Source organism: Camponotus floridanus, unplaced genomic scaffold (genome assembly GCF_003227725.1).
Source record: "Camponotus floridanus strain SB8 unplaced genomic scaffold, Cflo_v7.5 scaffold109, whole genome shotgun sequence".
Lineage (NCBI taxonomy): Eukaryota > Metazoa > Arthropoda > Insecta > Hymenoptera > Formicidae > Camponotus > Camponotus floridanus.
Window position 1 is genome coordinate 584,818 of NW_020229225.1, and position 25,466 is coordinate 610,283.

The 25,466-nt window shown below is 33.3% G+C and overlaps 4 protein-coding genes across 6 annotated transcripts in view; 1 reads left to right on the forward strand and 3 right to left on the reverse strand.

Annotated features, from left to right (window-relative positions):
- The window catches only part of LOC105247808 (matrix metalloproteinase-2-like), a 166,702-nt gene extending 144,985 nt beyond the window's left edge, over window positions 1–21,717 (forward strand). For both annotated transcript variants that reach the window (XM_025412632.1, XM_025412630.1), the window contains 5 exons: window positions 17,219–17,607; window positions 18,049–18,347; window positions 18,630–18,733; window positions 18,949–19,197; window positions 19,898–21,717. In XM_025412632.1, coding sequence (XP_025268417.1) covers window positions 17,219–17,607; window positions 18,049–18,347; window positions 18,630–18,733; window positions 18,949–19,196 — 1,040 coding nt within the window. In that variant the 3' untranslated portion in view covers window position 19,197; window positions 19,898–21,717. The remainder of the gene's footprint in view (window positions 1–17,218; window positions 17,608–18,048; window positions 18,348–18,629; window positions 18,734–18,948; window positions 19,198–19,897) is intronic.
- On the reverse strand, window positions 854–4,126 carry LOC109610629 (THAP domain-containing protein 1-like). Of its 2 annotated transcripts, XM_020030141.2 has the most exons (4): window positions 3,967–4,124; window positions 2,596–2,844; window positions 1,706–1,991; window positions 854–1,389 (listed from the first exon to the last, which is right to left on the reverse strand). In XM_020030141.2, exons 1-3 carry the CDS (start codon window positions 4,029–4,031, stop codon window positions 1,706–1,708), a joined length of 600 nt encoding a protein of 199 aa, XP_019885700.1. In that variant the 5' UTR covers window positions 4,032–4,124; the 3' UTR covers window positions 854–1,389. The 2 variants fall into 2 exon arrangements, with proteins under 2 accessions (XP_019885700.1, XP_019885701.1); XM_020030142.2 differs by lacking the exon at window positions 854–1,389 and having other exon boundaries at window positions 1,632–1,991; window positions 3,967–4,126.
- A 474-nt stretch (window positions 21,718–22,191) lies between the features above and the next one.
- Window positions 22,192–23,518, reverse strand: LOC105247806 (phosphopantothenoylcysteine decarboxylase). Its single transcript, XM_011252187.3, has 2 exons — window positions 23,045–23,518; window positions 22,192–22,625 (listed from the first exon to the last, which is right to left on the reverse strand). The coding sequence occupies exons 1-2, from the start codon at window positions 23,468–23,470 to the stop codon at window positions 22,461–22,463; spliced, it is 591 nt and encodes a 196-aa protein (XP_011250489.1). The 5' UTR covers window positions 23,471–23,518; the 3' UTR covers window positions 22,192–22,460.
- Window positions 23,501–24,483, reverse strand: LOC105247805 (cytochrome c oxidase assembly protein COX19). The gene has a single exon (XM_011252186.3). The coding sequence runs from the start codon at window positions 24,324–24,326 to the stop codon at window positions 24,057–24,059; it is 270 nt and encodes an 89-aa protein (XP_011250488.1). The 5' UTR covers window positions 24,327–24,483; the 3' UTR covers window positions 23,501–24,056.
- Window positions 24,484–25,466: the final 983 nt, after the last annotated feature.

Consider the following 25,466-nt stretch of genomic DNA (forward strand, 5'->3'; position numbering starts at 1 on the left):
ATTCTCTCCAGGAAACTATCGATATTTTTTTTTCTCAAAGACGATGTCGCGATGCATCATCGCGGGTCTCTGGCTGCATCGCGCGATGATGTACTGCCATTCTCGTTACGGGCCGCTCTCTTCGGTCGTGTTAGGTACGGTCGCGGGTGAAATGAAACGTGAATAAAATATAACGAATGACCGGACTCGCGCGCGCGCTCTTTTATTTGCCCTTCGTCATCCCGCAGGGATGGTACCGTCGAGGCTGGTGATTTAGTACTGCGTCGGAGGTTTGCTGGTGTTCTCTTTCTCTCTCTCTCTCTCTCTCTCTCTCTCTGGGGGAGAAGGTCGCGAATCCATTTCGATTCTTCTCCCTCTTCCTCGTCCTCCCCTGTTTGCGCCACCGTCGTTGTTATTCTCGTTTTCTATGTGTCTATCAACGTTATCCTTTCTTCCTTGATCTTTCGGCGCGCTCGCTTGTTTCATGCCGTACTGCATCCGCGAAATTCCGTACGAGAGACGAGCCAACGTACTGGAAGTGATTTTTATTCAACATTTTTGCTTTCGAAAAACATTTACATAATACAAAGCTTCTACATCACATTCATATACTTGATCTTTCAAATTAATAAGATTTTTACATATGTATGATGATAATTATTGAAGCGAAAGATAATTGCTAAAGCGTGAAGTTATAACTTATTAAAACAATGTATCCAGAAACCTAATATATTTATATAATTATATATGATTTATTTAATTTATTTACATGGCCCACCGCTTACTTTGATAATTTACAATTTATTGTCTAATTAAGCGTGAGTTTAATCTAATTTTAATTTATAAATTAATCTTTACAATCCGTGTAAATAAGTAATTATTTATCCTGTATACACGTTATATTATTACTTCGATAATATAAATCTACAAATAATATAACGCATCATGAGAGGTGAAAAAGACGCAACTTTTATCCCTTGCTCATCGACATCGTTCTTCATTTCCACTCTTTCGTTTCTTCCATTCGTGCCATATATTTTCCCCGGTTGTGTGGTCGGTGGTAAACGTATTACGCGCACCACGTACCTCTGTTGCGCGAAGAAGAGAGCGCAAATGCGAGAGCGCGAGCTCGCATTTGTCTTGTCTGAAAGGACCCGCCATTGACGGGCATTTGCTTTCGTTGCAGGGCGTCGTGCAGTCGAATGCAAACAGCGGCAAGCCTGTCAGCCTAGCCTCGCTAGCCTGGTAGCCTGGTTCGCCATAATAGGGAAAAAGGGGAGAATGTGGATCTTATTCATGCGACGTAATTGCGATACTTCCCCCTTCGAGAGAGCCGTTTCAATGTTTCACCTCGCAATTTGTATTGCGACTGCAAACGAATCGATCGTCCCGAAAATAAATCTGAGAGAGCTGGAAAAAACGCAATTGCACTTTAATATCTAACGGAAAATGAATCATCCCCTCTCTCTGTCTCTTTTTCACCGAGGGATATATATATATAAATTTAAAAGTTAATTATTGACTCCTTTTTCAGGAAAATTCCATTTTAATCTTATGATATTAAAACCGTAAAAAAAGAAGATTTATTAAAGTAAGCTTCGGAAATTTTATTTTAATTCATAAAGAGAGAATCTAATATTTTTATTAATCCTACAAATTTCAGAATTACAAGGACTTTAAAAAAATTTATAAAATAATCGAGTGAAGAAAATTTGTATGCGCAAACCTAATTTAAGAGAGATCTTTTGACGGCGGTCTTATTCTTCTTTCGCGTTTTCAATGCGTTCTTCAGTTTTAAAACGGTCGCATTGAGTTGACGAGCGTGCGCCTGCAGATGCTTTATCTTTTCGTTGTCCTCCTTCAATTCCTCCATCGCCACCTCCCAGACAATCTTTGCCTCCGCCGGCACCTTGGAGATCTCGTCCCAGTTGACGCTCTTGAGAAAGCGCACGTACTTGATCGGCTGCGTCTCCCTCATCTCCTCATCCGACAACATGTGAATACGCCTTCCTCTTGGAAAGGAAAACAGCGCGTTTATTGATCAGGGAAATTCGAAACTCGATTAACGCGATTGATGTTGGAGATCAATCGTTAGATTGTTTATTCAATTCTCGAAAGAATTAAGTACATTTAATCCAAGTAATTTAAATTGCGATTTCGTATGTTTCCTCAGATAAAAGACTAGTAAATACGGTGTGTGTGTGTGTGTGTATCTCTTTTTCTCTGTCTCTCTCAAACGTAAACCAATTTTTTCACAAAACTTAATCTTTGTAGCTACATGTTATAAATGTGCCATAATTGTAATTATATTTTAATCAAGCATGTTTCAATATATATTTCAAATTTAGAAAAAAAGAAGAGAAAAAAGAGAGAGAGAGAGAGAGAGTGAAAATTTATTAAATGCAATTATTAAGTGCAATAAATGCAGTTAAAATGAATAAATTTTCTTGTTTTTTTATACAGAAAGAGTTTAATTATATGATATAAATAGATATCTCTCTTCTTGACAATTTTTTATTTCTATTAATATATGAAAATTCATTCAGTAAATTTATTAAATCACTTACGAAATATTATTTTATTTTCATTAATTATTATTATAATTAATTTGCTTACTTTGAAACAGTCGGTCTTGTGATTGGGACGAATAACTCGGTTTCCAATTCTTCCTGCGATTGATCTTCTTCTGCTGAAAAATATGAGTCTAGTTCCAAAGTTGGAACAGCATTGTCCATCAGACTCGAGCCTGTGAAACAACTTTGTGAGAAATGACGCGAACACAGTGCCGATTGAGCAGGCACTTCCGCATTAGTTTTGCCAATCGCGTCCAGCCATTTTTTCCGATGATCCTTATTCTCGGGAAAACTGGAAAGAAAATACGCAAATAGGACGAAAACAATGTTAGTTTTTATGTATTTATGTCGTTGAATATTTGAAATGTTCTCTCTGTAACTTGTAATGATTTTCTTCGTGTAGATTTATGAATACAATTTGAGTGTGTGCATATATGAAAATGTATAACGCACATGTTCAAATTTTATATATATTTTACATATATAAATTTTTATATGCATTTTTAATATATTTATTTTAATTTTGATAAATTTTTCTCAAAAAGCTTCAAAGAATTTATACTTTTTTTAGAATCTCGACAAGACTATTACGTAAAATTTTGTTATTATTTACAAAGATAATACTATTATAGATATTAATTACACATAATCAATTGTATATACATATAATCATATGCTATGTCATGCAGAATTTTTTTCTTTTAAAGAGAGAATTCTTTCTATATTTAATATTAAAATTAAAAAATATTTAATAGAAATTTATTTTGGATTAATAAAAAATGGACTTGAAATAAGAATCTTTGGCAATAAGTTGTTTAAGAGAGAATTAATCACACACATATACACACAAAAGCCAATATAATTATGAAATTCAACATTGCTAGAAAATCTGCGTCATTTCTGATAATTTCATTTTTAATCAGTCAATCACTCTTATTCATTCATTTTAAAACATTGTATTAAATCATAAAATAAAATAGAAAATCAGATCAGAGATACAAAAAATATTTAAAGTTATCAATTCATCTGGATATTACTTATCTCTCTACATTATTACCTACACAGACATACACAAATCTATTGAACTTTATACATTGGATTTATTGGCACTTAAGATATCAGCCAAGAGAGATAGCGAGAATCAAGCTTGAATTATTGTTTCTTTCTCGATAAAATCCGATAGAAAATTTTTCTTAAGTTCACAAATGGAAATATTTATATGACTCTGACTTATCTGACTCTGATAAAAGCTCTGAATTTTTGACAGGGTTTGTACAAGGTTCTCAACACGCATGCGTTTAAAGGCGTGCTCTCGAACGCTCTCTCTTTCTCTCTCTCTCTCTTTTACTTTTCTTCTATATCACAGAACCATATGGAAGAGCGCATTCAAATGTGTCACATATAGAATCCTTACGCGTGGAATGATATCTCGTGCGCGTCTTCGGAGCGTCGTTCACAGAGAATGCAACTCGTCGCCATCTCAAGATTCGCGCGACGCACCAGCGTCGCTCTCACAACTGGCGTACAAGACGAGTGGGAACGAACTGACAACCCCACTAAAGCGAGAGGTTCTCGATATGCGTTGTCCTCGTTTCACACTCGTGCCCATTGGTCGTCGCTGCTGCGAGATATCGGATCGATGGCAACTGGCGCGATATTACGAACAGAGAAAGAAGAGAGAAAAGGAAAAGAATAGAAGTCTATCGAATTTTGTCAAATCTTGTTATCTATCAACAGTGATAAAATATGCAGTGAGATATAAGTTAATTAATCAGTTATATCAATCTTGCATCTTGAGGAATCTTGGACATTTTTCAAAGAATTTTCTACATCATAAAAATCTAATAATTAAGTAAAAGAACGTTAGCTAATTTTACGAAATATTTACTATAACGTAAATGTTAATAAATTGAGAAAATGTTTACATCATGCAACACACACATGTTGCGAAATTTAATTTTCTGAATAATTTTTTAGCCTTTGTGTATGAATTGCAAGAAGAAAACAATATTTTATGCGTTTTCGCTATTGGATCCAATCCTTCTTGAAATCACAACGTCTCGCCAACTAGCGAAAAAGTGCGGACGGCTTGCCTGAGAGAATCGCACATTTTTACGTAACTAAAATGAGTAGTCCCACGCGGGAATAAAGATTGGCCGTAACTTTTGCGGGAGGAATAATAAAACCGCGAAGTGCGAACGATATACGTGTGTCGCGTGAAATATTTATGACGTTTCTGCTCGCACGAAATACAGAGTTTTCATTCTCGAGTATGGATGAAAACTACGCGCGAGCGAATGAAAAAGAGTCTAAAAAAAAATACAGCGCGAGCGAATGAAAAAGAGTCTAAAAAAAAATACATCGTCGATCGTGTACGTGATCATTCCATGAGCACTTCCCTCTTTTATTTTGAGCTACAACACGCTGCGTTCGCGCTGCGTTCTCGAATTATTTACAGTATCAATATTTGAATTGTGCATGCATATAGCAATTACATAGAATTTCGCATTGAGAAAAACATGATAGATAAAATGGAAAACGTTGTCGTAGAAGAACGTAGAAGAAACAACAACAGTTGTATGAATCGTGATTGTCTGCCTTTTCGAATTAAAAATGTTCAAGTGTTCTTTCAACTCTCGGCGAACAAAGGCAAAACGAGAGAACTACGCAAACGGACCTCGCAATTTGAGCCAGTTTTCGAAACACAGAAAAAAAAGTTCAAACTCTATTAATAATTTTTAACCTAGTTTTTCTTTCGACGTGCTTGTCTCTTTATGCTCTATTTATCTACAAATATGCCTGCCGGCAAAGCAATATATATATATATATATATATATATATATATATGCATTTTTAGAATTTCACAATATGCATTTTTCTGTGTTGCAACAAAATTGCAAATCGAGACGATTGTATTTAATTTCAAATTCGATGTATTTAATTTCAAACTGTTAAAATATAACATAAAACATTTTGCGCGTTTTAATTAAAACATTTTTATACATTTTTATATTTGCCGGAGGATTAATAATCATTTAAATCTCGCACAATCGAAGAGAAACTTTATTCTAACATATGATGTAATAATTTATTCTAACATATGATGAATAAAGTTTGAATAGTTTTCCTACCTTCTTGAACAAAAACCTACGAGGCGAACGAAAAAAATGCGCAATCGCCAGTTCCGGAGATCCATTTTTATTAAATGCCGCTACGTCGATTTTCTGCAAAGTTATTGCCATTCGGGCGCGCGCTCGATTTATGAATGAAGAGCGCGCGCGAGGGCGAGAGGAGTGAGGTAGGTCGCGGCTACTACGCGCGTACGCATGGCCGATTCGCCCAGTGAGAGAGTCAGCTGTTCGCCGTCACGTCGCGCGACTCGCGCGCTCCCTCGCGCCTTCGCTCATAGACCACCGGTCAGTTGCAGCGAGTTGAGACGAATCGCGTATAAAAGTCAAAAGTAATGCGCATCTAAGAGATCTTTGATTGATAATTTTCGCGCAATGATATACGATCGATTAATTTTATAAATATTAAATTTATGCGAGAAAATGAAACGTCCTTTGCACCAAACGCAAATTAATAAATGATAAAAATAGCGATATCTTTACGCAGAAGGATTGTAACGAATTGAAATAGAGATCGTATAAAAACTGAAATTATTATTAACGTCATGATATTTTCCCAGTGAAAAATGGCGAAGTAATTTATAAAAAAATTATTATTAGAAAGTTATAAAATTTATATAATAAATCTCTCATTTTAAAATAATCACGGTATGAATATTAGAAGGAAGACAAGTGTTATTTGTATTATTAGATTATTAGAATTATATAAGATTCTTTATTTATTATTCAAATACTAAATTTAAATTGCATATATATATATTTTTTTTTAAATATATATATATATATATATATATATTAAAAATCGCGTAGAATTTACATATGTATATTATATATACATTTATAAATACATTTGCAAATTATATATATTTGCAAAAATATCTTCTTAGAAAAATTGAACTATGCAGAGAAATTACATCGAACAACTTAATTGATGATAATCAAATTATTCAGCTAAAAGTAGAGAATAATAGAGAAGTGTCGACAAAATTTCATAGTAAAAGAGACATAGCTTGCCATAATATTTTTTTAAAGAGTCTCTCGACTAGATCAGATGAATTCTCACTGTATTTCAGGATGTTCTCCGTTTGCATTTTCCATTCACACTCTAGTCGCATGACGAAATTCACACTAGAGTTCTTCCTGCTCGACTCTTCGACTGCGATCTTGTTTCATCTCTCTCGCTTTTCTTTTTCCTCCCATCTTTTCTAGACCAGCGAATGTATTATTTACGCCGGCCGTTTTGTCCTGCCGTCATCTTCAGGAGATGAAAGCGAATGGGATATTGCCTTTATTTTCTTCGTCTATTTTCGTCGGATTACGCGAAAACGTCGCGTGTGCCGACGTCTCCCCTTTTCCTTTCTACCGTCTTTCCTGTTTCCTCCCGCGCAAAGAAAAATGTGTTCTGTCAACTGCAACTCGTATCGTAACGACTGGAACGAGATCTCGAAGCCATTGACGACACTCGCTCGCGCTGTTATATCGTAATAATGAAACCGTGTATCTCTCTAGCGATTTTCCCGGGAAATCGCACAGAGAAAGATGTATTAGAAAATATACCGCTCGTTATTTATTCTTTCTTCTCCCTTGACATTGTGATTTTGCCAAATGCATTGTTTGCACTTGCACTTTCTATATAAATTTATTATCATAAATCAATAATCGTATCTATTAACAGATTAATGATATGATTTGTTTGATATCCAATTGAATGAAAAATGTATATCATACAAAATCAATTTTTTTTCTCAGAGTGTGTGTATTAATTTTTTTTTATTTATCTTATATTCTCCTTATATTTGTTAATATTATTTTAATATTAATATTATTTTTTAAAATTTGATTTAATATTTTTTTAATATTAATATTATTTTTTTAATATTATTTTTAATATTAAAATTATATTAATCTTTTGTACCGCTTGTAATAATAGGTAGACATTCTAGGGAGTCTCATGCAGAATAATTTTCTTATTATTCTATATCTTCCAGTTTTTATACGATTTTCCGCGAGAGAGAAAGGACTGTCTCCAGGACGCGCGCAATAAACTTTGTCTTGTTTTATTCTTTTCTCTCATGCCGCTTTATTACTATCGCTAGAGTGATCCGCGTTCCGTAGGGAGGAGGAGGAAAAATACGTTTCCACGTCGATGTGCGTTGAAGAAACGCGCCCCCGATGAAAAAGCTCTGTTCCCGCGAGAAAACTCGAGAGTGGAATGGTCATCAAAGTATCATTTGGATCCTTCAATTATCATCTCCCGCGCCATTCCGGCGGAAACGCCTTATTATTCGTGCACGTGAAACTTGTCGGAATATTTTCTTGCATCCTGTAACCTTGTTATATTCAGGAGTGTTTGTTCTCGCGAAATATGAGATTTCGAGATATAATTTTAGTTCTTTTTGAAAAGAGAAAAAATATTTTGAATACCCGGCAATTTCTATACGCAATGTATATATTTGTTTCACATTAAAATTCTTTTACAAAATCGCAAACATATATTTATAATTACAAGAAAACAAACAAGAGGAAATAGAATTTAATGTTTATTGAATGGAGTTTTACAGAAACGCATTTAACGTTAATAAAGAATTGAGTCTTTCGCACGGAAATTAAATTTGGACCGCAATCAGGGAATAAAGAACCTGATTTTCCATGTATAGACTGAGACAGAAATGCCTTCCCTTTTGAACTTGACACATTTTATTTTAATAGTAATGTATAATATACATAATATTAATAATAAAAAATATAATATTAATATTTTAATAATATTTTAATAATATTATATACAATATTATTATTAAAAAATATAAATTTATATAAATTTATAAATTTATATTAAAATAATAACATGTAATATTATTTTGATCATTAATTTTAATATTATTTTATTATTAATATATGATATTAATATATAATATTATATATTTTATTAAAATAATTATTAAAATAAAGTGTGTAAATTTTAGATGAAACGGCACTTCTATCTCCACACATATTTGAAATGCCCAGAAATTACCAACGTTCTAGAGCGATATTCATTTCGTGTCCGGCATGGAAACACCAAATGAACATAGATTAATCACATTAACACACCGTCTAATATTAGAGGGAAAAAGAGGAAGAAGGAGGAATAATAGAGAACAGTATTTCGTTGAAATATCACTCGTGGTTTAATTTTCTAAGTGCACGCGGTAATAAAAGCGTGCGCTGATAAATAACTCAAGTTGCAACGAGAAGGGAGCGGGAGAGGGATTGAATAAACAATCTCCTTTCGATCGGCCGATTATACTTATCAATATCAATTATACATCTCGCGTTCTTTTTGATCTCTTTGCCTCTTCTCTTCTCTCTCGCTCTCTCGTTGCATCTCGCTCTTGTTCCGATGCGGCCGACCGCAGTAATTGGCCCGTTGCGAACTTTTGCAGAAGCTTCCCCGAAGGTTTCCCCTCTCGATCCCGCTCGAAGCTCGAGGAAAGGAAAAAGCGAGAGAACGAACTGCAGTTGTAGACGGGAGGAAGTTTTACTGCAAACTTTCGATATCCGTGTACAGGCCGCGATGATGACTCGTTTGAAAGTGGGAAACTTGAGCGAGATTGTTGTTAAACACGACATAATTTCTTCCGCCCCAGCTCCATGACCTAGAGATATTTACAAGCGCGATAAAAATGTATTCTCAACAACAAGGGAAGTTTTAGCGTATTTTTCTTTTGAAAATTTTGAGTTATCTTTAACATATATTTGAACTTTTTCTTTCTCGCAGTAATGTTCATCAGATTAAGAGAATTTATGTAAATTTATTTCAACGTCTCCAAATCTGATAATTAAAATTAATTTAAATTTATCTAAAATATTTGTAAATTTTATTTCTTTAATGAAAATACTTCTAGAATCATGATAATTCTAAAGTCAAATTCTTGTAGTGAGATCGAGCCGCTTGATTGGAGAAAATAAGTTGAAAAGACAAGCTTTATCCTAAAGTTTACAAAGTCGGGAGAAACAGTAATTTTAACTACGAAATATGGCCAAAGTTCGCGACGCGATGGGAGTCAAAATCGAGAAACAGTGCGAATTGTTACAACGCTAACATGATCTATATTCTAGGCACGAAGGCATTAGTTGTTAAAATGAGGTCTCGTGGCCAGAATCACAATGGTTCCCGACTTGGCCAGTAGTTTGTAGATAATGTGCATGAGTTGGAACGAAATGACATATCTCACATAAATGGACTCAAAGAAGTGCGAATTTGATCGTTCAACTTTTGTTATTCCGATGTGCTGATTCCGCTTTGATTTATGATTGTTAAATAGTTCTTCATATCTCTCTTTCTTTTCATTTTATTAATATTTTTTATGAGATTAGAAGAAAAATAAAAAGAAGAATAAGAAGAAGTGATTTTTTCTTCTCATAATTTAATAAAATAGAAAATTGAAGCCAAAGACGCAATAGACTTTGAATATAATTTTTAATAATTCAATTAAAGTAGTGAGATTAAAATGCAAAGCATTTCTTAGTAATTGTATTTAAATTCATAATGAGAGTATATTGAAAACATATATAAAAGTACAAAAATGCATTATGTATATAAAAAACATGTATACAAAAATATATAAGGAATGTAAGAAAAATATGAGAGTTTTAGTGCTGACATTGCTTGTTCATACAGGAGAAACTTAAACTCGCAAGCTCCCTTGAGTGTTTAACTCCCAATGCCACTCTTAGCCACTCCCTCGCGAAAATTTACGTGTCCCTTTCTGCGAGAGTTGAAATGCTCCTAGCAGCTGTTTTTTTTCCCTGCGATATACTTCCTTTACTCGCTATAAATTAGATCTATTTTAAATCTATTATGGGATTATGTTGATGTTTGAGTATGATTTTAAGTCAGTATCGTATAGATAATCTAGCTTTGTCAAGTTAAAAGATACAAAAAAAACCAAAAACTTAATTCATAAAAATTATAAATAAATTGACATTTAATTATTAAATTTAATTTAGAAACAAATTCAAAGTTAAATTTTAGAAACAATTTCAAAATTAAATTTAAGAACTAAATACTTGCCAATTTTCTATTATCAGATAAAGAAAATATTGTTTGTCACGAAATAAAATTGGAAATATAATACGAAATAGAACAGAACATTGTCAGCAAACATACCTCATAGTTACTAACAAAAATAAAATGTTAAAGTGTTCGAATTTCTGTCAATATAGATATAGCACTGAGAAATAAATGATTAATAAATGACGTAAAATAAATATCCTCGAGAGAAGAAATGCTAAGAATCGATAAGAATGAAGAAAAATGGTGTTTGAAGAGTTTTTATTTTTGGAAAAATTTTTTTTAGATAAATTACATTATTTCCGATATTTCTAAAAAGAGAGTTACTAACATCTGCGACTTGACAGAATTGATTTACGAAGGGAATATCGACGAAATCGCAAAAATAAACATTTTCACTGCTTCTCCAAGGTGCTATAAATTATAGACAAAAAGAGTTTCCTCGTAGAGAACTCTTCACATAATTCTCCTTTCTCTGGTTTCTCTCTCTCTCTTTCTTTCTCTCTCTCTCTTTCTCTCTCTCGACTTTTTAAATTTTTAAAAGAGTTTTATGATATATCAATCTAGATTGCCTGAGGTCTTCATCTCTATTTCCATTTGTCTCATTTCATATGTTCGTCTATGACTTTGATCAAACAATATTCGACAGTAATTGATTAAAACGTCCATCGAATTATGATGAGGAAATTACTGGAAACTGCAAACTGGATAATATATAAATTTAAATAAAAATGTTGTGAAGAATAAAAATATTTATATTGAGTGAAATATATAATATATTAAATTTATAATATATAAAAGATTTAGAAAGAAATTTATAATATATAAAAGATTCGTTTGTAAAATAGATATTAAAAAATCGTTAGAAAATCGTGACTATGAATTAATGAATATTGAAAATCACTTTCTTAAAAATAATAAAACTCTATGATATATTTTAAAATATATTCATTCAAAAATAATTAAAAGAAAAATAATAAGAAAAAATTATTGCTATTATTTTTCTTAATATTCTATTATATATTTATTTTAATCTTTCAACGTTGTTCTTTATGATGTAAATTTTCTTCTTTTATAAAGTGTTCTTCTTAATTGTGCTCGTTTCCGAATTTTTTCCCGCTTCATTTCCAGCTGTGAACATATTACATAAGGATTTCAAAACTATATTTTTCTCATTACGACATAATTAAATTATCCTAATCAGTAAAGTCTGAAAAGCGATTTAATTTCGCAAACGTGAGATCTTAAATCATTATCCGACGATCTGCAGATTTCTTTTTTTATTCTATATTTCTCGCGAGAAAATCTAACAAAGAAACGTAAGGCCTGTGCGGAATCAATGCAGTAAATCCGCTTCTCGTGGAACGTATGTACGAGAGATCTTTTGTCGAGGGATAATGAAGAACGAGGGTCAAAAATACACTTTCTTTCTTTATGTTCGCGTAAGCTCGCGTGCTTTATCGAGGTATGTTGCTTGCAAAGCTTTCTCAGATTTTTCAATTCACAATGGTGAAAAAAAGAAGTTCGCTTTCTCTCATGAATTCTACTCAATCCTTCGAGCAATCGTTAATATTAAAGTACGTATTAAAGTAAATAAATGTTTCGTATATATATATATATATATACATATATATATATATATATATATATATATATATATATATACGAAACATTTTTGTTATTATTAAATATATTTATCAGATTATATTATAAAATCCGATTTTTTGTTGCATTTCTTTTTTTATTATTTTTTAAGCGTAATCAATTTTATTATTTTTATCTTATTTTTTGGCACAAATTCAAGTTTTCCAAACATGTTTTTAATTCCAGATTAAATTTTTATCAAAAATTTCTCGAATGCCTATTACAATAAATTACATGTAGCATTTACATTTACAATGTAAACTGGAAATACACATCTCAATTTATATTTTTATTAATTTCTACCTTTATTCATTATTCACTTATAATCTTAAATTAATTCACTTTGACCTTAACTGCATATTTATTCGAATATAATTATAATACCTAAAAACTATTAATGATATTATGAAACTATATAATATATATGCAATATATATATTATACATTTATATTGATAATATTAATAAATTTTAGAGGAAATTACATTCACATTTGAAAGCGGCAAGATTGACATTTACATCTAAATTCAAGAAGTAGATATTTTATACTTTATATTATGTTGAATAAAAACAATTTTCGCCAGAATTTTTACATTCACCAAACTTACAATGCTATAAACAGGATGCTTGTTTTTCTCTTTTATACACATACGTATATTTCGCGATAATAAATCTGCGTTTTTTCTAATTCGGACGGAAGGAGGGAACATTCTCCCGGATGTGTTCCGGAAGAAAGTTGTGTCGGAAGTTGATGAATTTTATACATTCTGGAATGATGTTATCCGACTCGTTCATCTCTCTTTCATACGTTCAAGATCGTTATTCCTATTATTTCTCACATTTATCTTTTAATGATGCTGAGACCCTAGGCTCCTTGCAGTCGTTTCAATTTTCATGGATCATAATTCCACTACTCGCAAGTTATTACGCTAATGTACGGCCGATTACTTTAATCGACGCAGCTGTTAGGAAGCAAGATATCTTCCGGTAATAAAATCTCGGACGTAGTTCCGCCTTCGCAGATAAAATTATCGAATATTTTTTTTTGAGTGAAGTAAAAATTTAAAATTAAATTTAAAATTAAAAATACGCTGTCTTTTATCTTGTCTAAAATTAAAATATTGTTGAAGGATTAAAGAAAACATTTAATTTAAAATTTAAAATTTAAAACTGGAAATGTTAAGCATTCGAAAATGAAATTGAAATAAATATTAATATTAAGATTATATGAACTTTTCTCTACGTTAACATAATAAAATCTAGAGTTAATGACGACGTGACTAACTTGTTTATTACGATCGGAAATTACTTGGCGTGGCGGCAAGATCTCCTGCGGCCGATAAAAGAGGGACTAGATCGAGAGAGACAGTTAGAATATTGGGGGGTGCGAAGGCAATTATCGGGCGCGTCATTGTAATTGCATCAGTCGGGAATTGAGATTAGATTCGATGTTCAGGAACTGGCGGTTTCCTCCCTCTGTTTCCCTCTTCCTCTTCTCCCTCTTCTCTCTCTCCCCCCCCCTCTCTCTCCCTCTCCCTCTTCCTCTCTTTCTCTCTCTCTTTCTCTCTCTCTCTCTCTCTCTTTCACTGTCTAGATTACGCTAATTGGTAGGTCACTGGCGAATATTAATTATCATTCGACTGCAGAACCGTGCACTACACCAGGCGGGTTATCGCGTTCACATGCTATTCGATAAGCTCCGGTCGAGTTCGGATTTCTATGCAAATGGTGCACGAGACGTGTCAAATTCCTGTAAAAAATGATTCAGATTCGAGTCTTTTAAACTCTGCATTTTTTTAGATCGAGGATAACAATCAATGTTGCCTTTCTTATAAAGATAACGATTATAATATTTATGTTTATTATTTTTATTTTTAGTATTTAATATTAAGTATTTTTATTGTTAGAATTTATTATTATTATTTTTCTATTATTATTATTATATATATCTATATTTTTTATTATTATTATTATTTTTTTTAATAATTGTTTCTTATACGTCCTCAAATATTTTGAAAGAAACATAAGAAGCGTATTCTAATTCTATTAGATATTATTTAATTTTCTTTGTCTAAGTTTATATATATATATATATATCTGTTTATTGCAACTTGCTAAATTTATATGCAATATAAAGATCGCACGCTGACATTTTTCAAATTTTTATAATTTTATATTTTTTTCTAATGCACATCATTATATATAATTTTATATGGCGTACAAATATTAAATATCTATCTTTAAGATATTTTATTATATCATTTTTACTTTTTTATTAGATAACTTTTAAAATTACAATTGAATTTTGAAGGAATCAAATTAGGTAGATTTTAATCTTTTCATTCTTCATTTAATTTACGCTCACACATTTTTATCGTTTTATCTATAGTCTCTACAGCCATTTTGACAACAAAATTTACGCAAATGTATTTAAGTATCATTTCTCTTCGGCGATCAATAACGTAAACCAGTATGTACGCACAGTTATTGCGTAACACGTATCGCATACAGGGTAAATTGAGCGGATCCGTTGCGCCCGCATGTGTTGTGCACATTACGAGCAAGAAGAACGCGATTTATCACTCGTGAACGCACTCGTAATTTTATCCTATTAATCCGATTTATGCGCTCATCGCAATCGCGGAATTAATCGAGTGATTTTCCCGGAGTAGGATGACACGATCTTCATCGAGAGAGGCAAAAAGAGCGAATGTAAAACGCATCAGTGCGATAAAACCAAATGTTGATCGTGCAACACGCCCGCACGTATCATCAAAGATTTATCGCTCCACAACTGCAGTTTGAGCCTGTAAAATATTTCTACCGCTGGCACGATATTTTTCCCTCGCGTGCAACATTGAGCGTAAGTTATACGCTTATATATAAATATTTTTTTTTTGTTTTCTCTTTATTATTCAAACACGTGCACGTTGGTTGTCATTATATTATCGATAACCTGATTTTGTTATCTACCAATGTGTGTTTAAATATTAAACTGGTCGATAGCTTCACTATGCATCTGTATATTTATACAGAAATTGATCGTACCGTATTTTTTTATATAAACATTTTTTTAATTGAAATTAAAGTGATATTTTTTATATCAATGAAACTATACAGATTTAACTTTTAATAAAATAAAGTCATATAATATGATGTTTGCATCGTATTTACTTTTCATCAAATATATATCAATCAGATTGAATTCAAATGTAATCGGAAATTGCAATAATTTTTATTGCGTCCTTAAACTTGCTATTTAAATTCCATTTAACGAAATGACTTAACAAGAGATGAGGAAAAAAAATTGAATCCGTTGAAGAAGCTAAAAATATACTATTGCGCAATATCTTCGTATACGTAATATCGGAAAAATTCAATTTCCCGAGAGTAAACCGGAAACTGGGTGGCGCAAAATCAACTTCTACGCACTTTAAAAGCGAGAGGCATTTTAAAAGCCCCCGTTGTTTGTGCCTCTTCTCCATTGCCAATCACACAAAGTAAAATAATGCCCGTATATCAGCGAAAGTCAATAGCCACTCGACAGATCGCAAACGCATTTTATTTAAACTGGTTCGTCGAAAAAACGTGCTTGTTTGAAATTGGTAAATAGTTTCAATAGACTGATTAAAATCACGGTAACTCCAGGAAAATTGTAATTGCAGTGTAAAAATATCTATTAAACAGAGAGAATTGCAATGCAATTTTTGTAATCTATTCGCTTTAATTAAAACATCTCTCAAAATCTTTTTGCGTTGTTCTCTCTGAATAGAAAGATTGCACCGTTCATATTATTCAATACTATTTAAGAAGAAATAAAATGTATATCAAAGAGAAAGAGAGAAACATCCTTTGCACATATATTAGAAAATTTTTGTTTATATACCTATTTTAAATTTGTATGCATATTTTTATAAATATTTCTTTCAATAGCTTGTAATAACTAAATATATACATGTACTGTTTGCATCCGCTGATTAAAATATTTCACCATGCAATTGCGCTCTATGATTAGTAAAAATATAATATTCGAGTGATAAATTTACTTCCTTTTTATGTTTTATAGAGCATTTCCGTACATATATACTTGCCCGTGTACATGATTATATTTCTATATCGACCGCATTTCTATGACAGAATTTCTTTTCACGGATAGTCGGTCGTCGTGAAAGGCGAAGGGATGAATTCATCACGGATGCGGAAGCGAGAACAGAATCAGCTCTTTTTGCTTCTCTTCACATTAGCGTGTGCGCTTATTCGTGTACTCACCCCTGGATGAATCGATCTGGAATGCATCCGTCAATGCATTCGCGTTGATAAGCAACTTCGCATTGAACCACGTCCATTTATCACCTGCAAAATTTCTTTGAAAAAACCAAGTTTCCCCTCCACGTGAATTTTTACGTCATTGCGTTATTTTGATTCTTTTAAATATATTTATATTTTATTATTTATTACTATTAATGTAAAACATAATTATAAAATTAAATATTATAAGAGAATATTTATTAATTAGCATTAAAATCTTTAAATATAATTTTGTGATCTGTGATTTTTTATTTTATATAACTGTCGCTAGAAACTTTCAGTAAAATTTTGTATAAACGAATTAATCATATACATATGTTTAATTAATAATTTCAATTTAAATAAATTACAGATGTATTTTATATTATTAATAAATTACAGATGTATTTTATATTATTAATAAATTACAGATGTATTTTATATTATTAATAAATTACAGATGTATTTCATATTATTAATTTTAAATATTGTTTATTAAACAAACAAAAGAGAAGAAAAATGCAGTGAACAAAAGAAATGATCATTTTTCAGGTGCTCCCGAGGACAGGCTATGGGGCAACATACCGGGTGGCCCGCCGCCACCAGAGCGACCGCCACCGCCACCCCCGACAACGACTACGACGACAACAACGATGTCGACGTACAGACCCTGGAGGACGAGGCCTACTAGGCCCAATCATTATCCGGACGATGGCAGGCCTCGACAACCGGGTCGTTATCCGCAAAAACCTGAATATCGACCACATAAGCCCCATCGTCATCACCCGACATGGTCGACGACGACGACAACGATGAGGCCTACACCGAGGTTTAGACATCGAGGGACCCCACCGCAACGAGACGACGTGCCCGATAAGTGCGACACCAGCTATGACGCCATCAGCATCATTCGCAGGGAGGTCTTTATCTTCAAAGGACGGGTAAGTGTTACAATAATCAAATTAAGAAAAGAAGATAAAATAATAAGAAAATGCTAAAATAGTAAGAATTTTGTAATAATAAATTTGAAAAAAGAGATATGATAAATCTGGACGTTATTATTTTACTTCATTGCAGAAAAAAGAAATTTATTTTCTAAAGGCAAAATGTGTGATTAATATATCTAATAGTTCATAACTTCAAATTCTCAAAAATAAGATAGCTCATTTATAACTATTGTATCATAATTTTAATGATATATATTAAAAGAATGAAACATTTTTCTTAGACAAATTAAAATATCGCATATATAATTAATTATTACATATATTTATATACAATGAACGTTATAATTTTAAAATTAAATATTTTTTGATTATTAAAGCTTTGTGAGATATTCTAAAAAAGCCAACTTCTATTGAGGAACTCTTTTTGGTCCACAGTATCTGTGGCGAATAGGAGATCGCGGGATCTACGAGGGATATCCAGCAGAGATTACCAGGCTATTTAACTTACCGCCGAGCATCGATCACGTCGATGCCGTGTATGAACGCCCGGACAAGAAAATAGTCTTCTTCGTCGGTCGTGAATACTATGTCTTTGACGCCATCAGCCTGGAAGCGGGTTATCCGAAACCATTGACTAACCTGGGATTGCCAGCTTCTTTGGAGAAAATCGACGGCGCCATGGTGTGGGGTCATAATGGCAGAACTTATTTCTTTAGCGGTTCCATGTATTGGAGGTGATTAAAGCGTGATTCCTAAAGTTTCTTAAATTAAATTTAGTCTCCTTTCTTATTCTCTTCTATACGTTAGCCCATTTTTCAACTTTTCTTACAATCTATGCCCCTAAAAAGAGATGTTAATTTGCACTAAAATCACACTATATAAATTTTTTAGATACAGTATCCTTTGCATACCTTATCATTTAAATGTCAATACGTACAGTCCGATTTGCATTTTCTCTCTTCGCTTTTAATTCTCAAATAAAATTCAATTATCCAATTTAATTTTCTATCACGCAGATTCGATGAATCTGTTAATTACGTGGAACTCGATTATCCAAGAGACATGAGCATGTTCGCCGGCGTTGGGAACGACATCGACGCCGTTTTCCAATGGAAAAATGGTAAATCTCGAACATCGATTTTTCAGTTTTTTTCAGAAATAAATTTCAATATAAATTATCAATATAACTAATATATGAATAAATTGAATTTTTAAAAGATATCAGTGATTTTTTAATATAATTTTAATTTTTTTAAGTTTTCAATATAACTTTTTTAATAATTATGTAACATTGATCTTCCACATGATTGTACGATTTTGTTTTTTTTTCGGCAGGCAAGACGTACTTTTTTAAAGGTAAAGGTTTCTGGGAGTTTGACGATCTCAGGATGAGGGTGGCGCACGAGAAACAAAAACTCTCGGCGCCAGTCTGGATGGGCTGTCCGCCGCCGGAAGTGGAGACCAATGACATAGAAACTAATCTGCCTAGGAAATCGAGGATTGTGTCGGCTTCCGCCGCCTCCGCGGGGAGAATCGTGCCGATACTCGCGATAATCATTGCTATCTTTGTCATGAGAATATAATGTACGTTTGAAAATTAAATTTATGCTCTTTTTTTATTCTCTTCTATATAATTATCTTGCTAGATATTTCAACTTTTCTAATAATCTCACTGAAAAAAGATTTTAATTAATATCGAGAAGCCACATTTCATTACATTTTTTAGATAACTTAAACATTAATGCGATCCAATTTGCATTCTTCCTTCTCCTTTTAATTCTCAAATAAAATTTAATTCTCCTTCTTCCAAATTTAATTTCCCGTTATGCAGAAAGTTAATCAAAAAATTATTGTACTTGAATCATTAATTCTTCAAAACCAAAGATGGGTATAATTTAAAAAAAAACTTTTAAAATGACAACTATACTAAATATATTATTTAGCGTTAAATACTCTTCACAATTTTTGTAGATATCATAAGGCTGTATAATATTATGTTTGATCATAATTTGTGCTATAAAATTAAAATTATGACATACATATTTACAATGAAATGATATGCTAATTGAAATGATATGTAAGATTTATATAAATTATATTATTAAATAATTATATAATTAAATTATATTAAATTTTATAGCAATTTAAGATCGCAAGTAAAGCAGAGTAATGTTACAAGGATCACAAATATAATTTAGCAACTAAAATTTAAACCTATTTAAATCAAGAAGTTAAACATGAAAAAGCTACTGTTACATTTGTTTTTGTTTTCTTATGCTTTCAGATTATCGCTGTAATACAAGTGTCCTTTCAGCCACCAAACGGCATTTCGCACGGGATATTTAGGTGGCGATGTCGATGAAAATGAAAAACGACGTATCGATCAAAATTCAAAGTTTGTGCTTTGAATTTATAGCATAAATATCAATTTCTCCGCCGATTCTAATAAAAAAAATCGCGATTACGGTTTGAACAAAATTCGAGGAATGATATCGAACTAAGTCACTAAGGGAATTTCATTTTCAAAGAGAGGAAATATTTTATGAAATGGCAATCGATGAATCATGAAAATATCATGATATCATGTTATATGAAATAAAAATAAATAAAAAAGATGATAATTTTTACAGAATCACTTTTATAGTATCACTTTTTGTATGTATATCTCTTATAAAAATATAATATTTATATCGATATAAAAATTTCAGAGTCCTCTCTCATAGGAAAGAAGTGACTTAGTTCCATATCTTTGATACCAGCATTTCCTGGAAAAATCGCGCTCTGGAGCTGCGCATATTTTTGAGCATTTTTCTATATCGTCTTTTTACATGGCATTTATATACAAAGTAATTAATTTAAGAGATAATTTATATTGTACGATGAACGATATAATAATCGATCCTCGAAAAAATGTAAATTCTTGAGGATATTTCACAATCTTGCGCGCGATTCTAACAATTACTAACTACCACTGCCAAGAAAATCCAATATTTTTCATTATTTTTTTTTTGCTACAGAGATTTTAAATCGAGATAGAGATCCTTGTTATTCCAAGGATACGCGCCATCCATAAGAAATTCCGTACGACCTTCCGTAAATGACGTAATTATTATTCGTGACGCGATTATTATTCGGAATCTTTGTAGATGAAGATAGTTGATTCCGACAAGAGCACGTATTTTATATAAATATTGTATTAATTATTAATATAATCGTATAATTTAGCGAAAAAGGACACAGGCAAAACGCAGTGTCGCCAGTTTTGTAAACTGTGATATTTATATACCGCGATATCTCGAGTAGTTAGGCATAATGTCAAAAGGGAATAGCGTAAAAGCAATCTCGCAGATTTATATATGTATACGGTGCAGTGTATTCCTGAAATATTTGCATGAATTTTGCGAACATAAACTTTCAACTTACAATTAAAAGAAATTGATTTTTTAAAATTTTTTCTTTATATTTTTCATTTAACGAAAAAAATATTTCAAGATAGAAATAAATAGAAAATCTTATTCCGCATTTTTAATCTTAATTGAACTTTGATTCGAAGAGAGAATTTTTGGTTCAAGTTTCAATATAATCTAATTTTTAAGATCAAAAAAGATGGAAAAAGAATGCATCTGTCATTAAAATTTAATAAAGAAAAGTCGACTTTAAATTGAACTCGAAATACATTTGCAAAGTTTATATAAATATTTCTATGTAAAAATACACTTTCGTATATATTTATACGTGTTATATATATAATAAAAAGTTATATTAAGTCGTGCGTGTTGCAGAATGTATCGTATGTTTATAAAGCGTGCAGCAACAAGATGGGGACAAACGATACAAAATGATATTATATTTCTGTTATCGATTAATTCAATGATTTTGATTGAGTATATCTTTGTTGAGAAAAACGAAATGCATCGAAGCGATGTATCTCACTCGCAATTTAACCGAAAACGTGAGATGAGAAAAAACCCTCCCCTCTGTTTATTCCAAACTTAAGGGATAATTAACATAAAATGTGTAATGTTATATGCTATATGTATTTTGTATTGCAAGTTCGTGCTTTATATGTGTATATACGGAAATAAAATGACTTTGCCGAACAAACTTGATACGCTATTCTCCTGAAAATTTTTACGCCGGTTTGGTACATGCATACATGTATGATGGAAATGTTACAATTGTAAAAAAATTCTTCTCTAGAGGAGAACACTTTGTATATTTATTTGTTCATATATTATATTGTTCATATATTCAACAAAAGCATGTACACATTCTGGCAAATCAACTCTTAGGATATGTCAACACAGAATCTTCTTTACAGCATCTTTATATATCGCATTTCGGCAACTGGACAGATAAAATTACGATTATCTCGTTTGTTCCATTCTCTGTAAGATTGATTTTTTTATTCCAGGTTGAGCAAAGGATACGACGACCATGATGCGTTCAAACTAAGATTTCATCGTTTGTAAATTCTTATAGATTTCTAATTAATAATTTTATCTTATAATATATAACAATAAAGGATTCCATCTTAAAAACTATTTAAAAATACGATCCTTAGAAAAAACAATGTAATTCGAGGAGAAACTTAGCGACAGATATTTTTATTGATAAACATAAACTCTTTATCATATAACTGGTATACAGCCCGAGATTTCTGGTCCTTAGGCTTGCAATCCTGATCCTGTTAGATAAGCGATATTGGCGTATATTTTATTAAGCGTATGTTCGAATCGCACCATAGCGCATCTCTCTGGAGATCTTAATGAGACATGTTTTAGACATCCTCATCGATATTCGCGTGGCCATCGACGATATTCGCACGAGGATGACCTCGGCCGCTGCTAGAGAAGCGGATCCAACGAATCTGCCCAAGGAGTCAAAGCTCGCAAAGTAAACCGCACAATCGTGTCCACTTCGGCCATCGCGCCCATCCCTGTATCGCCGCACATTAGCGTCTTGGATACGCAATGCACTTCCTTGTAGCCCCAGGATTTAAGTAGTGATACCTGAAAAGCAAAATTCAACCTTACAACTTTCTGTGTTCATCATAAACTTGGATGAAAAAATACAAATTGAGAAACAGAATAAAAAAATCTATCCCTATTTATATTTATGCGTAAAGATGAAAAGGAAAAAATAAAGTATAAAAAGCACAATCTAAAGGAATGTAACATACATTTTTTGTATACATTTTTGTATACTATTTCTATACATTTTTCTATTATTGAAAAAATTTTGATAAGAGAAAATATTTAGAGAAGAGAAATTTAAAAAAGAATTTAAGAAGAATTAATTTTTACTCGACTTATTATATTTTTATATTAGTTATGTCATATCTCAATGCAAGATTTAATCCATAAGCAAACAATATGCAGAGAATTTTTCCTTTATTCTAACATTTGATATATTACTCCTTTCATCTCACTTGCGGCATGGTGATTGGATGTTCCCACATTTTGGTGTTCATGGCTGGACAAAAGAGTAGCGGCTTTGCATTGTCCCAGGCACGGGCAACGCATGTAACGATATTGTCGCATATGCCGCTAGCAATCTTGCCTAATGTATTGGCGTCTAGTGGTGCTATCACGAATATGTCTGCCCACTTTACCAGGTCTATATGTAATACTGGATCGCCTCTGTCCTGCCAGGCAGCCCATTCCACTGTATCGGACAGCACTTGAATTTCAGGTGGCAGCTGGGCATCTTTCAGAAAATGCTTGGCTCTCTCCGTCACGACTACTCTCACCTCCAGATTGCTTCGCCGCAGCATCTCCACCAGTTGTGGCAGTTTGATCGTAGCCACGCTACCAGTGCAACCGACCAATACTTTCTTCCTGGAAGTACTTGCCATATTTTTTCCTTTGTTACTTTAACTGCTATACCAATCTGTGCGATAAATATCGATATTCTATATTCTATTTACGATATCTTAGGCCACTTGGGTTGCAACAGAATCCAACCGCGTAACAAGCTACAGGGGAATGCCTTTACATTAAAGCTTGAAGACTCACCAGTGTGTCGAGCAATAACTTAATTTTCAATCTTCCTTCTTATGGAAGCGAAAGATACATACACAGATTTTTAATGTTCCATTTCTCTCTCTCTTCAATATGTATTGTTCCCTCTATCTTCAGATACCTGATGAAGTTCCGCAACGACACTGGCGTGGGGAAAGCTCAAAGTCAAAGTCCTTATCACACCTGGCTGGCAGTGCGTATATTCTTGCCTGAACACACTAATTTCGATTGTGAATTATTCCACGACTACTTGGTACCCTATTTACATCGAACGTAAGTTCCAAGAACACTAATCGGCTAGGGGTATCCACCCTCGGAGCTCGGAATCTCCGGAAAGGATTAACGGAAACAGAGAGATGCCTGACTCCTCGTCTGGTCAAGAGAGGGACACGCAAGGATATCTCGAAGATGATCTCGGCGTTACGTCTCGCTGGCCACCTCGTTGGTTTCGTCGCTTTCGAAGCCAAGGTTGGACCAATTGTCGCGCGTCATCAGGTCATGGTCCATGCGGCAGCCGAGGTACTCCTTGGCGACGTCGCGGCACATCGTGTTCTGATTACGATTGTCGGCCAGGCAGCGCATATACTTGATCATGATGCGTTTGCAGCGGCCTTCATGATCCAGCGGGAAACTGCCGCGTTCCGGTGGCGTAGGCTTGAACAGCTTCTGCGAGAACGTGTACGAGGACATAATACGTAAACGTCACTTCACGGCCGTGCGAATCATGCGTGAGCGAGTATTGCAGAGGGGAAGTGAAGAATGACGTCGAAAGACGAGAATGAATCTTCGCCCCTCCTCAATGACGGAGCACGACGGCCGCCATTTTGGCAACTATACTCCTTCCACTTTCCACTTTCCATTGATGTCAGGTCAGGCGTCAGGCGGAGGGATTTCCTAACCTAACCCGTTACGTTCGAGCGACCACGTGACTGCTTGACAGGTCCGTACTCATGTCAGCTGGTGTTCTTGGACCGCATATAGACCATTGATATATGTATTTTTGATATATACATTTTCTTATTAATTGTCTAATATAAAAATAAAGTTGTATAAATAAAATAAATATTAAATAAATAAAAGTAAATATTATATATTTTCTTATTAATTATTTAATATATAAAAGCAAATAAATATATATATATATATATATATATATATATATATATATATTGTGACGTTGCCGTCCCGTCGTGCATCCATCCACCCTGATTTAAACGAGGCGCGGGCCGAGCGGCCGCGTCAGAATCCACGACGAGAGAACACTATCGAACTCCCCGGAGAGACGAGCGATATTATTATTTTGTTGCGTATATTAATTTTTACTTGTCATTTTGTCACAAAATACTCGCACCTCGCGAGGCGCCGGGATCGCTTGCGTGCCGCGTCCTGATTGGCCGCGGGGGCTGCGCACCCCTTTACGCGGTCATTGACGCCGCTATCGACTCTGGATGCGGAGATCCAGGGATCATTCTGGTGCGGGAGCCGACCTACTTAGTCGCTCTATTAAATTCGTTGTCGTTTTTGTGTCGTTGTCGAGATACCTGTGAAAGACGAGGCCGAGGATCATCCCCAGCAGGAGGAAAGTAGTATCGGTGAGGTTGCCCATCTTTTTTTTTTATGAGCCACATACGCGATTCGGTCCGCCGGCCGGCTGTTCTGCCGCCGTCGCTATTTTTGTATTTCGCGATCGTTCAGGCTCGGTACCGAGCCATCGATATTTTGTGGATTTTCGGGCGATCTGAGGCAAGCGACCGAGGAAAAGCGGACCATCGTATTGTGGGCATTAATCGATAAGGCAACGTTCGTCTCTCTCCGGGTCTCGGGGTATAC